Source organism: Populus alba, chromosome 6 (genome assembly GCF_005239225.2).
Source record: "Populus alba chromosome 6, ASM523922v2, whole genome shotgun sequence".
NCBI lineage: Eukaryota > Viridiplantae > Streptophyta > Magnoliopsida > Malpighiales > Salicaceae > Populus > Populus alba.
Window position 1 is genome coordinate 9,496,866 of NC_133289.1, and position 16,457 is coordinate 9,513,322.

At 34.6% G+C, this 16,457-nt stretch overlaps 2 protein-coding genes across 2 annotated transcripts; both read right to left on the bottom strand.

Annotated features, from left to right (window-relative positions):
* Nucleotides 1–962: 962 nt before the first annotated feature.
* LOC118048220 (monodehydroascorbate reductase) lies at nucleotides 963–5,050 on the bottom strand. Its single transcript, XM_035057815.2, has 10 exons — nucleotides 4,890–5,050; nucleotides 4,258–4,329; nucleotides 3,442–3,493; nucleotides 3,205–3,285; nucleotides 2,934–3,052; nucleotides 2,616–2,835; nucleotides 2,385–2,503; nucleotides 2,159–2,284; nucleotides 1,697–1,837; nucleotides 963–1,445 (listed from the first exon to the last, which is right to left on the bottom strand). The coding sequence occupies exons 1-10, from the start codon at nucleotides 4,938–4,940 to the stop codon at nucleotides 1,122–1,124; spliced, it is 1,305 nt and encodes a 434-aa protein (XP_034913706.1). The 5' UTR covers nucleotides 4,941–5,050; the 3' UTR covers nucleotides 963–1,121.
* A 2,569-nt stretch (nucleotides 5,051–7,619) lies between these two features.
* LOC118048219 (serine/threonine-protein kinase KIPK2) lies at nucleotides 7,620–12,516 on the bottom strand. The gene is made up of 4 exons (XM_035057814.2): nucleotides 12,369–12,516; nucleotides 11,634–11,705; nucleotides 9,468–11,549; nucleotides 7,620–8,723 (listed from the first exon to the last, which is right to left on the bottom strand). The coding sequence occupies exons 3-4, from the start codon at nucleotides 11,510–11,512 to the stop codon at nucleotides 7,889–7,891; spliced, it is 2,880 nt and encodes a 959-aa protein (XP_034913705.1). The 5' UTR covers nucleotides 11,513–11,549; nucleotides 11,634–11,705; nucleotides 12,369–12,516; the 3' UTR covers nucleotides 7,620–7,888.
* Nucleotides 12,517–16,457: the final 3,941 nt, after the last annotated feature.

Genomic DNA, 16,457 nt, shown 5'->3' on the forward strand with positions numbered 1-16,457 from the left:
TCGCCAACAGCCTCCCCTTTACCCTTATAACAAGTACTGGGCCCCTTGCTCACTGCCTTCCTGGCTTTGGAGTCGGAGTGCAAATATCAGATATATATATATATATATATATATATATATATATATATATATTTCTTCTTATTGCTTGTGATTTTTATTAAATAAATAGCATAAAAAAAGTTTTTGATGGGAAAATTATATTAACAAGAAAAACAAGGAATCATATTAGCAAGTTATTTTGTTTTACTAGTCTTAAAAAAATAATGCCATGTGATTAAATAAATTTTTTTAAAAAAATTACCACTAGATCAGATATTTTAATTTGTTTTATTTTAAAGTTTCCTAAATCTTTAGTTAATATTAACAATTCTTTTTAACATTTAGAACATATAATTCTTTTAAGTTTTTTTTTATTAAATATACCTATCAAGTTTTCGATTAATAATTAAAGTTTTTAAAAGTGCGTAGACGCCCTCAAATTCTTCTTCTTCTTCTGTTTGTTTTTTAATCTTTTTTTATCCAACTTGGAGTAGAACGTGAGCCAGGAAATGTACACACACTAGAAAATTAGTTATTCAGTAAAGAATTAGAAAGCAACACGAAGAAAATCCTAAGAACAACATGCTTGGAAAAACATCAAAACACAAATATTTGACCAAATCACATAATCGAAATTCAAACACGTGTCGAAAAGTTCTAAGTAGCATGTTATCGCATGAAGGTGCTGGTAGAAGCATGTTTGAACGAGAAAGAAAATCCTAGCGCATGCGCATGCACATGCTGTCGTAGTCATATCATCATTCGTACGCATTTCTCAGAGAATTTCAGCAAGCAAATATTCATAAAACAAGCCACCAAATTACGACGAAGAACCAAATCCCATTGGAAGTTCTTGCTCATGCAGGGCGGCGCGCTCCTTCAAAATCCCCCTTCGAATTTCCCACACAATAGAAACGAGAGAATAATCCCAAGCAAGAAACATGTATTAAAACAAACATCATCCAACAATCAAGATCGCAACTACAAGAGCCACCTTATTAGAGCTCGCAAGCTATTCAATATTAAACTTATTGATAGAAACACCTTTGATATAATCTCTTGATCTCGTAAGCAAGGAGATTTCATATCTTACAGGCGAAAGAAAGACCTTCTTTTGTCAGCACGTCCAAATTCTCAACAGGAGGCTGGACCCTAGCAACCTTGGCAATTGCTTTGTTCTCATCGGGAGTTCCACCCTCCAGAAAAACTCCGACAACCTTCCCATCTTTGATCCAGTATGATCCAAACTTTGGCTTTGGTGATGCTGGATCATTGTCTCCAAATAGCACGGCATCACCAACATTGTCACCGTAGAATTGCCAGGACAGATCAAAGGAACGAGAATAGAAGAATGGAAGGTAATCATATACATCAATTGTTTTCCCCTCTTCATTTGACTTAATGGCCTGCCAAAAAGATAGACGAAAAGACAAAAAAATAAAAAGAGAGTAAATACATCAGTTCCAATAGATGGAAACTTAGCATATCCAAGGATACTGTTTACTGCAAGAATATCCCTGAAAACCCTCCATGTTGATATCTCCAGTAGGATTGTAAAATAGGATATAAAAGCGCCATTTACAGATGCGGATCTAGACAAATTGAACTCGCTTGGGTTAGAGGAAGACGAAACCACAAAAGCAAGAAAACTGCATACCTTCACAGCCTGCTCAGCTGATTTACGGGCATGGTCAACATGTTCAACTCTTCTGATATCATTGTACAACTTCAAAGGAAATGTGGCGACATCACCGACAGCATATACATCAGAAATACTAGTTTTGAAAAATGCATCAGTCTGCAATTAAGCAAGTTGTGGAACATGTTAAGAACAGATTCTAGGTTCTAGTCATTACTGTGGGATAAAACACACACACACCCAACCCGCACATACATCATCCCCCTCAATAGATCAATATTCAAGGGCAAGCTGATATACTGCTGCTGTTGTACTTAATATATCAGAATATTTCACCACCAATCCTAACAATTAACATAATATGATGGTAGCATTGATGATAATGTTCTGCTGTTGTACTTAATATATCAGAATATTTCACCCCCAATCCTAACATACTACGATAGTGGCATTGATGTGATGTCAGAAGTCATCACTGACCTTTATTCCACCTTTCTCCTCTTCAACCTGCCCTTTAAATAGTGTTGTAAGCGGCCTTCCACCAACACCAACAACAACAATGTCAGCTTCTAGCACCCTACCATCCTTTAGTTTCACTTCCTTTACCTGTAAGAAGAAGAACACAAAACAAAATTCAACCAATATAACTTTCATTCCCATCAATATGCAATCTCCAGCCTTTTCAGACGGTCTGTTGAATCCTCACCTCTCCATTTGAATCAGCATTGAACCCAACAGCAACTGTTCCCTTAACGATCTTGACTCCTTTGTTAGCATAATAACCCTCATAGAAGGCAGCTATACCAGCAGTAAAAAGGCGAGGCACTGCACAGACATTGTCTATGTTAGGATTCTGGAGAAACTACTGTAAGATATCCAGCAAGTGAGATGGATTTTCATTTATTTTTAACAAATATTAAAAAAGTAATCCACTTACTGCACCATGGTTCAGGATAAACCATTGTAACATCAATATTGTTGATTCTTAAAGCTGCACTAAGTTCAAGACCGATGTATCCTCCTCCAACAATTACAGCCTTTCCATTCTTCTTTTCTTTAATTGCTTCTACAAGTTTGTCAGCATCATCAATTTCTCTCAAGTAGAGAATGTTTTTGGCATCAGCTCCTTGGACACCAAAATCTGTCAACTTAATGACCTGTATCAAAGAAATAAATAAATCATTGCTCATGGAAAGAAGGCCAAAAGGAGGATGCTTGATCAGGAAATTATTTGAAACAGAGCTATAAAACTTACTGTGGAACCAGTTGCAATAATCAAAATATGATACTTGAATATTTCTCCAGCTGCACTAACAAGTGTCTTGGCAGCAAGATCTGCTTTCACTATTTCTGTGCTAAGGATCAACTCAATCCCTGCAGGCATTAGATCCATAGGATTATGTTACCTCATCCATTCTCCTTATTTTTCCAGCAATAACAGACTTTTCTCTTGTGCTTTATAATTTCTCATACATTATATGAAAGGTAAAGAATGGACTCCATGGGGAAATTAAAGTAGCACTCACCTTTCTCTTTGTACCACTCAGGAAGTAATCTCTCCCCTCCACTTCCAACACAGACATGGAATCCTGGAAGTCTTGCAGTTCCTACATGAAACAAGTTGTCATGGTGAACAAAGCTGTCTTGAGTAGAAATGGAAAAGAAGAAACCAAGTTTGGTGTCAATAAAATCCTGTCAAAGAAGAGTACAACAAAATAACCCTGCATTAAAAAAAAAATTGTTTGTGGTATTAACAAGATTACCCTCAGGAAAAAGATAAGCCTTGCTCAGTGCAGGACGTTCATAAGGAGCCACCTGTAGAAATAGCAGAAATACAAGTTTACTGTAGGACACCCTAAAAAAGGTACTAGAAACAGCATATTGAGCAGGAAGAAAGCAGATCCAAAACCACAACCATGTGTATAAAGGATCCCAATATTTCAATAGTTTCATGAACTTTACTACATTGTATAAGACCGCATCACAGTGAAACCATGACCAAAACACATGCTCATAAAATAAATAACATACTGTTCACAGGATAAACTTTATCCATCTACTCTAATTAACCGCAGCATAACCAAAAAATCATTGATTAGTATCCTGTGAGAACACTAAAGCAAGAATGTGAACATGTGTTGTTTGCAGGATCAACTGCATTTATCTAAAGTGCCATTTAATTAATTAAAATTCTTACTCATCAAATTTCTCTGAAACCCTTTTATTTCTTTCATTTTAGTAATAATTTGAATAAGAAAATTCAGCCCTGTAAAATACAACACCAAGTTCTGAAGTTTTATAAAAGAAGAACCAAGCTGCATTTTCAAAAGTTACCGCATCTTCATCATTGTAATAAACATGAAACAAGCTCTGGGTATACCGATAACATTAAAGTTCTGTTTTAAACTATGTGAGTATATGTCCACAAAATGAACTGGTAGAAACACTGATAAGAACATGCAGACAAACTTTATCGTTCGAACCAGTCTTGCTCTTGCAGGAGTAACAAAACACATCATATGACTTTGCGAGCAATGATCTGAAACTTATTTGACATGTGGTCAAAAGAAAAGGCTTACCGCCTCCTTGGAGATGATTGCAAGCTCACCGGGCTTAACCCCCTGCTTGCAAAACTCTCTAGCAGCGTATCCCTACAATGTGGAGTAAAAATACAGGCAGAAAAAAGGTCGTCAATTAGCATGTTCGAAAAAAAGAAGAACAAATGAAAGAAAAACAAAAAGCAATTAGCCTTATCTCCTTTCTGTCAAATCATCAAAGAGGGGAAACTGATTGGGCAATTATATTATGCTTCAATTTAGCAAGTTAAGCAGACAAAAACCAACAGAATCTTTCTAGTTGAACCAAAAACAATATTAACCGAAACTATAACAGCACAATGTTTTCCTCGGCTAGGTTTTGCCTTAATGTCTTAGCCTAATCTTTGCTTCCTTTATAATTCACTAAGCGAACAGTCCATAGTTTCTTACTAATTATTTCATTCATCTAATAATATTAAAAAAAGAAAGTATGCTCTCTGAAAACGACCGGTAATCAAATTAAAGAAATAAAGAGTAATAAATTTAGATCTGTAAAAAAGAAGAGATTGAAAAAATACATCAACTACACATCTTGGATCGATCTTCAAAAACAGAAACACATGCTAGAAGTGATCATATAAAAAAAGAAGGAATGTCAATCGAGAAAGACTCACAGCAGATACACCACCGCCGATGATCACATACTTAAAGCTCTTCCCCGCCATTGATATTGTGATTGATTTTCTCCTTCTCTTTCTGAGTACGTTGCGACTATTTCTGTGCTTCCTTCTTATCTTCTTATAAAGGTTTTTTTTAATTTCTTTTTTTAGTAAAAGGTGTTCCGCCACATTGCAGGCCTAACACCGTTAACAAATGTCGACCGTCCACTTGCCACGACAGCATTGAATCCCGTCCACTAGTCTTTTTTTTTCTTTTTACCTCCTCGAACTAAATTAATTTAACAATAAGCCAGGATCCAACGCCAATTCTTTGCATCGCTAGACACATTGATAATTATTATTTTATTAAAAAAAAAACATCGATAGCCTTGATACTAGGTAATTCATTTTTTTTTTAAAATACCTATTAATTATTATAGATTGATCAATAATAAATTTATCCTTTTAATTTTTTTGAGTACAATAAAAAAAAAATTAATCATTATTAAAAAAAGTTTAAATTCACATCTAAGCAATTTTTTACTTTTCACTTTTTTAAACATAATATAATGACTAAATTATATTTAAAATAAAATTTATATAACCAACATATAAGAAATTTTTGCATTTTCATCTTGATTCTCTTATTATAATCAAGTTGAATCTAGTTTTTTAATAAATTTAAACTATTATTTTAAAAAATAAATTAACATGTGCATTGAACACACCATCATATGAAACACCTCTATGCTAGTTAGGCAGCACGTAAGGAGATGTTTGATAGCCAAATAATGGCTTCTAGAATGCGGTTCAAATCGTCTCGGTAACCCTTTCATTCTTGAATAGTGTGTGTGGTGTACAAACCACTGTTTTGGCACCGACAACATTTTCTCTTCATTTTTTTCTTTCCTCTTCTTTTTGATTATTGCGACCAGACCATCAAAATTTTAAGCAACCTTCAAATTGTGTTGCCTTTATATTTGATCTATATTTTTTTATTACTATTTATTTTATTTAAAATTATTTATAAAATTATTTTTTTTATAATTTCATCATTCTTCAATGTTTTTCATTTGTCAGATTTGGTCTTTGTTCAATTTAAAGCAATCATTCGATTTGATTGCTATTTATTTTATTTTGAACCATTTTTTTTAATTGAATTTTTTTAATTTCATCTCTCGATATTTTATTTCAAATTTTGTTTTTATTTTTTTACATTGTTATTTGTTTTATTTTGATACTTTTTTTACATTAAAATATTTTTTTAATTATTTTAAATGATAACTTCATAGATTGAATTTAAAAAATTGAGAAAGGAAGCAAAATTTATTGATGATTAGATCGATCCAATTGCAAAGTGTAACGTATTTTTGTTTTAAATAGATAGGAGAGTAACATGTTTTCTTTTTTAAAGAAGATGAAAAGTTGCATGAGAGTCGTATAGAGATATGAACCCAGACAGTCGTCCTTCCTTAATTCATCCTTCACGTCTCTATTCTTTGGGAGTCGTATGCTTCCTATATATATATATATATGTGTGTGTGTGTGTGTGTGTGTGTGTGTGTGTGTGTGTGTGAAAAGTTTTAAACACACCGGAGGAGGCACGGGTTCAGATTGTCGAGGATTATTCCGTTCACATTGTGATTGACCTGCCGTTTGGGGTTTTGAACGACAGAAAGGTGAAGTTGTTAGTTAGCGTATGTGTGGACTTTTTGACTCCTAGAATTGTGATCAAATTTTTGGGGAGGGCTTGTTCCACGCAGATACGATAGCAGATAACGTTGACGTCGGTTTCGAAGAAGACGTCATTGGTGATGACTGGTTAAGATGCAAATGACCTCATTCTCGCATTCATTATTTGTCCAGTGAAATAGGGAAAATTACTATATTTTACATATTAGCTTTTATTTTATATTCTCATTAGAACACGTAAGAAAATCAATAAAATAATTTAAAATAGTATTATAATTAAATTAAATTAATGACTAAATAGTCTTTACATATTAGATATTATAATTTTACTAAAAGAAATAGCCTTCTCACTAGAATCCACGCAAATTTAGTGTACCAATACTTTTGAGATTTTTTTAAAAAATCAAAACTAGACTGGATCCCCTCATTCCAGTCCCTCTCCATTTAACCTTCAAATGCTGCTACCTATTATCAGTCTTCTCAATTTCTATTCAGTTCAATTCTACTCAGATTATCTGCTAAGCAAAAATGATGAATAAGAAGTTAAGTTATCAACATAATTGCAAATTGACACTATTTTGCTATTCTTTTAACATATCACTAGATACAGGTCAGATTAATTTTTTATTTATTCAAGTAAAAAGTAATATTACACATGTCTAGTAAAAAAAATATAAATAGTGTTAATATATTTTGACAACATTCATTCTTTTAATTATCTATTAAGTAAAATAACTATTTAATTTTTTATTTATTCAAGTAGTCAAGTCGAAGCCGGTATCATGAGTTAAGATTACGAACGTGGTTGATAGTGTAATAAGCGGTTGCTTTTCAAATAACTTTTTGTAAAAAAATACATGCCTAATAATTTTTTTTATTTTTTAAAAATTATTTTGATACCAGTACATCAAAACGATCAAAAAATACAAACCACATAAATTTTAATAAAAAAAAAAAATTTAGTGAGAAAACAGCTGCAACGCATTTCCAAACACTTCCTAAATTGTGATCCAGAAGGGTTGAATGGATCAATGATATGACGTGAGAAGTATGTCACGGAATTTACAAGCAATTTTCATTACCTAAGGCCACGTCTGGACCATAAATCTCAACACGGTCCTAGTTCACAACATAGGTTCCATACCGACAACGTAAAACACGAGAACCTGATTTTGACAAATTTATTGACATGTCTCTCTGTTTAGAGTCCCCCCCTCGGCCGTCAAATTGACGTCTCATGCCATAAATGACAACTTGACAACAATAGTCTCTCGAATTTACATTTATAGATACAAGTTACAACGGGGAAGGAGCGGCGACGTTTAGAACAACTCAAACTCAAGGAGCTCTCCTGTAGCTTTACACTCCAAATACTGGGTATTCTTTCCATGCTTTGAAACCCCAAAATCATACAATTCTGGTACCTCAGGGGGGATGGCACAGCGTATGAGTGCCCAATTCAAGCCCTCAAAGAAAGGGTGTTGCTTGATCTCAGTAGCCCCTTTGTGTGTTCCCAGCCTATTCTCCGGCTCTTTGACTAGCAGTTCCCTGATAAGATCTCTAGCCTGAAAGCTAACAAGTGGGCTATCAGGGAACCTGAGGCTCTCTGACACCACATTGGCTAGCGTTTCTTCATTTCCAGAACCCTTAAAAGGTGTTATGCCATACAGAAGCTCGTAAAGAAAAACACCAAAAGTCCACCAATCAACGGCGGCTCCATGGCCCTCTCCTTTGATAATCTCAGGGGCCAGGTATTCATGGGTCCCAACAAAGGAATTCGAGCGTGCATCAGTGGGCTCAGCCACAAGCTGTGGCAAAGATCTAACCTGGGCAGCAACTTCAGCTTTTAGCTTCCTTGCTTTTGCAGCAGCAGGTAGAAACCTAGGACTGAAGCAAGGGACTTGACAGGATGGTTCAATGCATAATGGCTCGATGCAGCTAGACTCTGTACATGGGCCAGACATCTTTACAGGCTCTGAATCGGTTGCAGATCTCAGGAGAGTTGGACTTACACTGCACCTCAGTGAAAGGTCAAAGTCGGTGAGCATAATATGGCCATCTTCTCGAACAAGAATGTTCTCCGGTTTTAGATCCCGGTAGACAACTCCAAGCATGTGCAAGTACTCCAAAGCAAGAAGAACTTCAGCAACATAAAACCTACAGATGTCACCAGTTAAGATTAGATTTGGGATATGACATATAATATGAACACCAACAGTAAAAGCTGAAAAGTCAAACGAAAATAATTCCATTGGATACTTCTCAATTCTCATAACAGAATTCCAAGGGAAGAATTTTACTTTTAAGTAAAAAGAACATCAAACTGATGTTTAGCTGCCCAATTGGATTCCATGCAAACCTTTACCGAGCACCAATAACGAGCAGCAGAAGTTGAAGCGGAAATAGCCCAAGATAGTGCACAAATAAATTTGAGCAACAAATATACCAAACAATGAACATGGCCCTGGATCTAATAAAAAAGAAGAAAACACACCAGCATAGCAAGCGATAGGGCTCTCATACTCACCTTTCAAGAAAACTCTACTAGCAGATTTTGAAACGCAAATGGTGATGTAACAGTAAAGACCGTCTAGACAATTCATAGCAATGGTGCTGAATATAAGGAACGAGAGCAACATTTGACTGAGTGGAAAAGAAGAATGTTAAGCACGTAGAAATCATTTTGAATGTTGAAGATGTTAAGAAAATGGCTTTTGGTGATTTTAGTGCAAGAATGGTGTCTTCTTGCATCTGATACAGCTTTTTATGCATTTCTTAATTAGTATTCAGGTTTCAGTTGTGCTTCTTGCATCCCTGTTATTTGTTTTTCACTCTGCAATGTAATTAGGAACACGACAGTCAAAGCAAACATGAGCTATGGACTTTCATAGAGAATCCTACCTGGCTGCTGGTTCAGAAAAACTCCTCCCGGGCTGCCTTTGCCTTAGGACATGCAAATCTCCACCAGGGCAATACTCCATAACTAAACATGATAAATTATCTGATGTGAATTGAGCATACAGTGTAGGGAGGAAAGGATGGTCCAACATTCTCAATATCTCTCTTTCTGTTTGGGCTCTAGGCATCTTTTTTCGTCTTGCCAAAAATTCATTGTCCATGACCTTTATAGCAAACAGGCAGTTTAAACCCAAAAGCTCGGCAAGATAAACAGTCCCTATATCTCCACAACCAAGCTTCTTTATGAGGTTGAAGTGTCTCAAACTTAAGACTCCATGTTGCATCTTGAGACGGCTAATAGCTTCCCATCTGAAATCCTTCGACATGTGGGGCCTGTTACCACAACTCAATCTGCTTGCATTGCTCTCATCACTGTTGCTTGTACTGGTGCTATGATCACCAAGGCTACTGTTTGAGCTCTGGGAAAATTCCTCCTTTTGTGTTGATTTTGAATGTTTCTTCACTTTTCCAACGGCTCCATTTCTATTACAGTTGCTTGAAGTCAATTCTGGTTTAGATTTCTTACTGCTTGAGATAACTTCAGCATCAAGACTGGAAGACAAGGGACCATGAAAATCTTGGTTGGAATCTTCAGCTACAATATCAAAAGTATGTTGGCATTTCTGACAGACCAGCTGACCAGTGCTAGTAAACAAGCTGTTATTACCTTCACTAGGAATGCAAGCAGAAGAAGTTGCACCCTGCCTTATTTTCTTCTTCACTGAAGTCTTGTTCCTTAGAGCTGGTTTAGCTAAACGTGGCGTGTTTCTGGTGAACTTGATTGCCCTGTTTCCATTGATCGAAGAAGATGCTGAGTTAAACCTGCCTTTACGACCAAATCTTTGTGCTGGTGCTTTACTTGCTGCCTTGGTTGAAGTGGGAACATCCATATCTAGCTCTAAGGTATTATCAACAGAATGAGATAGAGAAATAGCAGGTGTATGCTTCTGTTTCAGCACCTTCTCCATCTTCAGAGCTTGGTTTTCAGAATGTCTTGATGCAGAAACCATGTCATTTTGCATTGATGCGATCCCAGTACCATTTTGCGAGGTTGGAACAGCAAATCGAGGAGAAGAGCAAACACTTTGTGCTGTTGAATTTAATTCTTGACTTCCAATTTTTCTTGGTGCAATACCAGTCCCATTATGCATCTGTGTGGTCTCGATACCATTTTGCATGCTTTGGCCAACATACCTAGGAGAAGAAAGAGAACTTTGGTTTGGTGATTTTAGTGCTTGAGGTCTGACTTTTTGAGATGCAGAAACAATCTCGCTCTGCCTCAATGAGGTCACAATAGCATCCTGCGTAGCTGGAACAACAAATCGAGGAGAAGAATTGGCACTTTGGTTAGGTGACTTCAATGCAAGGAGCCGAGGAGAAGACTGAGCACTCTGGTTCGATGATTTTATCTTGGGCACCTGAAGTTGCAGAGGCAACTTCTCAGAAACGTTTGACTTGATTTCTTCCGGAACCAAAGATATTTCAACTATGGGAAGCCCAGGTCTACTTGTTTCAACTATTACTGAATTATACAAACTCTTTATCCTTCCAGATTCTGAGAGACCTGGAGAGTTCGCCGACTTCGATGACCTCTTCATAGCAGCCATTTCTGATGCCTTAGAAATGCATAGCTCCCGTAATGCTTGCTTCAGAGACACAGGCTCAGAATTTCCAATCGCAGGTGAACGAGGCACACCTACTGTAATCGGTCTTTTCATAGCATTTTTCCTTAAAGGACTTGCACTGGTACCAGCCTGACTTGAAAGACCTAAACCTTTGGATGAGTTTTTAAGACTGATAGTCTCAAAAAGCTGGTTGATATCATCTTCCAATGAATCCTTGTATCCCAGTTTTAGCACAGGATGCTTTCGGCCATCACCACCCTCACTTAATCCAGAATAAGATTGATAAGCTCTTTTAGAATGCTCAACTGAATCCAGCTCTTCCTCTGCTTCAACAATTTCACAAGTACCAGGATAAGACCCCATTATGCAAGCCACTTTTACTCCACCAAATTTCCTGTCCCTGTTCAAATATAGCCTCAATGTTTTACACTAATCCATTAGTTGAACATTTTGAAGACCTAAAAATGAGACATATACTTCAGACCTTTGTTTGATTATATAGTTTGAATGGTCTGCTAGCTCCTTTCTCTCACTTCAAACTGCAATATCCAAAGCCCTGATGTTCACCAAAGTTCAAATAACAGAAATTAATCAGAAATGGAATTCCTATAATACAATCCAATAATTCCCACAACCACAACAAAATGGGGACGCGCAATGCAACAGAATACTGATAAATTCAACTTGCTATACTATTAAAACTAATTATCGTCCATTTCACCAGATTTCTAAAATTCAATGCTCTTAAATCCACACGGACGCATACAATTACTAACAAAGGTGCATTTGAAAATTATAAAAAAAATGATGAAGTTACTTTGTGTATTCGATTACTTTTATGCAATAGTTTTTTATTCTTTTTATTTACTTTGATTTATGTGAGAATAAGATTCAAAGCTCCTCTTACATTGTTCATAATTTCAAATAATTATGATAAATGTGGATCGAGCTAGCTAACATTCATATTTAGAAAGAAAATGCTCAGCTCCAAGATTATCAAAACTTCAACTATTTTTTTTTATTTGAATTTTTCATGAATCAGATTCCATACATAACTGTAAGATCGAAGGCAAAAAGAAAAGGCAGGCAAGCAAAGAGAAGAGAAATGATTTACATATATATGCAATAAAAAAAATTTAAAAAGAGAGAGAGAGAGAGAGAGAAAAGGTAGTAGCACAAGCAAAAACGTAAAGAGAGATGGAGGTATAATGATGAAAACCTGAGAGAGACAGATATGGCGATGAGGAATTAGATTTGGGAGCTGAAAACCCTAATAGGGTCAGGGTTTGAGCATTTTGGGAAGAAGGCCAGGAGGAGAGGGGAGGGAGGGAGGGAGGGAGAAGAGAGAGAGAGAGGGGGGGACATATAATTTTACTTGCTGTAATGCTGCTGCTCGTGTTCTTTGTTTGGTAGTCCTACACTGGCTGTGGAGTGTATGGGCTTTGGCTGGGCTCTGATTATTTTGTAGCGAAGGGTCCCACCATTCATGCTTGTGGGACTCACGTAAGAGAAAAAATTTGGGGATGCTGATAGATGCAGACGTGTGTCATGATGGAATCGACGACGGACATCAGAGAGAGACTAGTCTTGCTGATTGTATTGAGCTTAAATATGCATAGACCGATCTACTGTGCTCCTTTTATTTTATTGGATGACAAGGACACTTGTGAAACAAATTGTCTGAACGGTTTATTTATTTATTTAAACAATTTTAAATAGACAACTGAACCTGAAGGTACAGAGACCGAAGGGACATTTAAGTGTACTATAGTAAATACGTAACATTAACGAAATCCTAAGCTGGACATGGTAATATTATTAATTGTAATAGTATAATAACATATTTATCTTTTAATCATAAATCTTTCAACTAGGTCCCTAGGAGCAATACAGTTTTTCATCGTGATTCAAGCTGAGATTGGACTTTTTATTTATTTTTCTTACACAATAAAATTACTTTTTACCCCTTAAATAAAGAGAATCTAATTTGGCCTCAAGTTGTTAGCGTATATCTTAATGAATTTGTACAGAAAACTTTACTTGTAATAACGCCATTTTTTTCCCAGGATTGAATTATCAAACCTCTCATTGGTTTAGGAAAAATCATTTACGATGCACATTGTAGGATTTCCTAACCAACAGAGCCAGCTTAATGTAAATGGAGTTTTAAATAAAATAAGAATTTTTTAAAAATATTTTAAAAAATTATTATTATTATTATTATTATTATTATTATATATCTGATAAGTGAGGTCCTAGATAATTTTCATTTTATATTTTGAATTTTTTTTTGAGTGAATGAAAATTTTTTATTTTATAAAATATAATTGATAAATATATATTATTTATTTTTAAGAATTAAATGAGTATCTTAAACCTTTGTCCATACCTTAACTTAAACCTGCTACGGTAGCCAATGTATAATGTTTTAATATATGCCTTCGATCCAATAACCCTTCAACATTTCTGTACCGTTTTTTCACGGGAAAAAAAAACCCGTACCTGATATTGACACTTTTCTGTCAATCATTATTTTTTCTGTTCGGCCGACAGAACGTTTCAAGGTTTTTGTGATCTAACCACATGGTTTTCTTGTCATCACCAATTCTTTTGAGGATTTTTCTCAAAATAACACAGCAAATTTTATTATTATTTTTAAACCAGCACATTTAAAAAAAAGCGCTTGGCCCAACTAGCTAAAAATCTAAATCATGAAATCCACTAAATATTATGCTTTTAAAACGCAACATCAATTAAAATTTAAATAGATCAAGCACCGGCAAAATATACAGACACTCCTTTTCTCTTTGAAAAAAAAACTTATCATTTCCCTTGGTTCTCTTTTAAAAAACTCATTAATCACTTAGATTTTTTTTTTCAAACAACTAAAAATCAAGCTAGTCTTTGTTTTTAAGCATCATTTTATATTAAAAATCCATCGTTCCCTTTGTTGTTGCTGCCACTGCCATCACTGCCACATTCATTATTGTAGTGCCATCAGCAAAGTAAGCATGCTGTATTGCTATTAATTTGTATTTGGTTCGGTTGAAATCAAACAATTGTCTAGATTAAATTTAGAATTTATAATGAATTTAGAGTTGACTGAATCAATGATAAATTATTTAAGAACACATTCAATTAGAGTTTATCTGATATAGTTGAACATAAAAATAAGTTGAATAATGATGAATTAATTATGTGTTGCTTTAATTTACGTTAAGTTGCATACACGTTCATGCAATAAAAAATATGTTAAGCTTAATTATAATTTGTTGATTGTGGTTATTTTGGTTTTTTGCAAGGTTTTTTTAGCGGGACAAAATTTTGAGTATAGTTTCTATATAGAGAAAACTTTGTCTAGATTTTTATAAAAAATATAAAATCTTTAACTCTCTAAAATCATAGAGCAAATAAAATTTGAGATTAACGAAAACTATGATTTTATAAACTTTGTCAGGTTTAAAACACAAAAATAACTCAAAACTTTACTGTAGCAAAAACAATCAGATTGTTTTGGCTAATATCCAACTGTTTTATCGAATAACTAGTCTTTTTTTAAGATAGCCTTTTGAATAACATCATGGCTTTGAATGAAACACAACATTTCATTAATGTTGATGTTTTGAACTGTAATATTATTGAAATGTCATCTTTTTGAATTATAACATCCCTAAACTGTGTTATTTCACTAAAAGATTTTCATCATACACTATTTTTGTATTTAATTATATTTTGGTTGCTAATTACATAATTTATCTAAAAAAAAAAAAACTGGCTTATTCGTCACCCCCACGGGGCGAGACTAGCCATGTTCCCACCTCTAATTTTTAGAAAGCAGTTTCCTTATTTTTATTTTCCCTTCATTACGCATAATAAAGACACCCATTCATTATTAGCCAAGATAAATAATAAGCATGTGACATGTCATTATTATTCCACATGAATACCAAGGTAAAACCATTTGTTTTTTGTTTTGGCCTCGTGCATTCAATTAGTTTCGGGCATGTCATTATTACACAAGTACCAAGACAAGACCATTTTTTTATGTTGGCTTATTGCTTTCGATTAATATGGTCGTTGGATGATTTGGCTAATTGAGCCAATAAGAGCTGCGCAACTAGCCCTTTTTTTTCCTGGCAAGTTGCGCCTCTTCCTCAGGCACAACAAAAAATTCATCCTCAATCCAAAATCTGAAAGGAATGGCTCAACTTTTTAAATTTTAAATTTATTTTTTTTAAGAATTATCAAGTTTAAATTTTATAATTTTTAAACCCATTAGATATTTATATAATTATTAACTTTAAAGTTTATGAAATTAGTTAAAATACACATAAGCTGATTCGGACACCAACGTTAATAAAAAAATAGAAGCAATACAATTAATCAAATTGTGTTTAATTGAATCATTGTAAGGGCTAGTTGGAGTATACTTGCGGTTGCTTTTCAAAGTGCATTTCAGCAAAATAATTTTTATTTTTATTTTTTAAAATTATTTTTTAGATCAGTACATTAAAACTATCCAAAACATATAAAAAAAATTAATATTTTTAAAAATATAAATTAACCTACATTTCCAAACTGGCTTTTAATGGTGCAACTAAGTAAAATGTATTATACTGATTTGCAAAGTATTTTTACTTACTGCACTATTTTTTAAAAAAGAAAAGAAAAACTCATTTTTTCTATTATCAGGGCACTTTCAAGGCCCCTGACAAAAGTTATCACAGGAAAAGTACTTCAGACAAAACTAGTTAGTTGCCTGCTATAACTGGGAATCTTTCAAAAGCGTTTTTAAATTTCATTTGCTCTTGTGAGTCATCACGGTAATTTGTTGATGTAAATTTCATTTGCTCTTGTGAGTTCGTCATGGTACTCGTGGCATGCTGGAGTGCGTTGGCAGCCCATAAACAGCTGAAGGAATGGGCTCATTGGGAGGGTTCTTATGAGTACTATGGCTCATGGGAGGTCACGCCTTAGGCCTGAGATGTTGATTCAGTGGAATTAGATGGGGCTGTAAGACTTGGTTTACCACGTGGCATGATTCGTGGCTTGGGCACTTTAGGTTTGCTCCGGGGGGATGGGCTTCGCTAGATGACGGATCTTGTTGGTACGAAGCACCCATCGTGAAAATATTTCCCTCATATATTATTAAAATATAATTTTTATATTAGATATTTAAAAATAATTTTTATCCCACATTTAAGTTGGAGGGAAGATTTGAAAGGAAAGCTAATACACACACACACAATGGCACTTGGCATTTTATGACACAAATAATTTTTATTGTTATTATTTTCATAATTAATTA

Excerpts from the sequence above, each read along its gene's own strand:
- LOC118048220 (XM_035057815.2), bottom strand. The coding sequence starts at position 4,940 with ATGGCGGGGAAGAGCTTTAAGTATGTGATCATCGGCGGTGGTGTATCT. Across the intron at positions 4,330-4,889 it reads TCGGCGGTGGTGTATCTGCT|GGATACGCTGCTAGAGAGTT; the intron begins GTGAGTCTTTCT and ends TCCACATTGTAG. Across the intron at positions 3,053-3,204 it reads TGAGTGGTACAAAGAGAAAG|GGATTGAGTTGATCCTTAGC; the intron begins GTGAGTGCTACT and ends TAATGCCTGCAG.
- LOC118048219 (XM_035057814.2), bottom strand. The coding sequence starts at position 11,512 with ATGGGGTCTTATCCTGGTACTTGTGAAATTGTTGAAGCAGAGGAAGAG. Across the intron at positions 8,724-9,467 it reads TTTTCTGAACCAGCAGCCAG|GTTTTATGTTGCTGAAGTTC; the intron begins GTAGGATTCTCT and ends TGACATCTGTAG.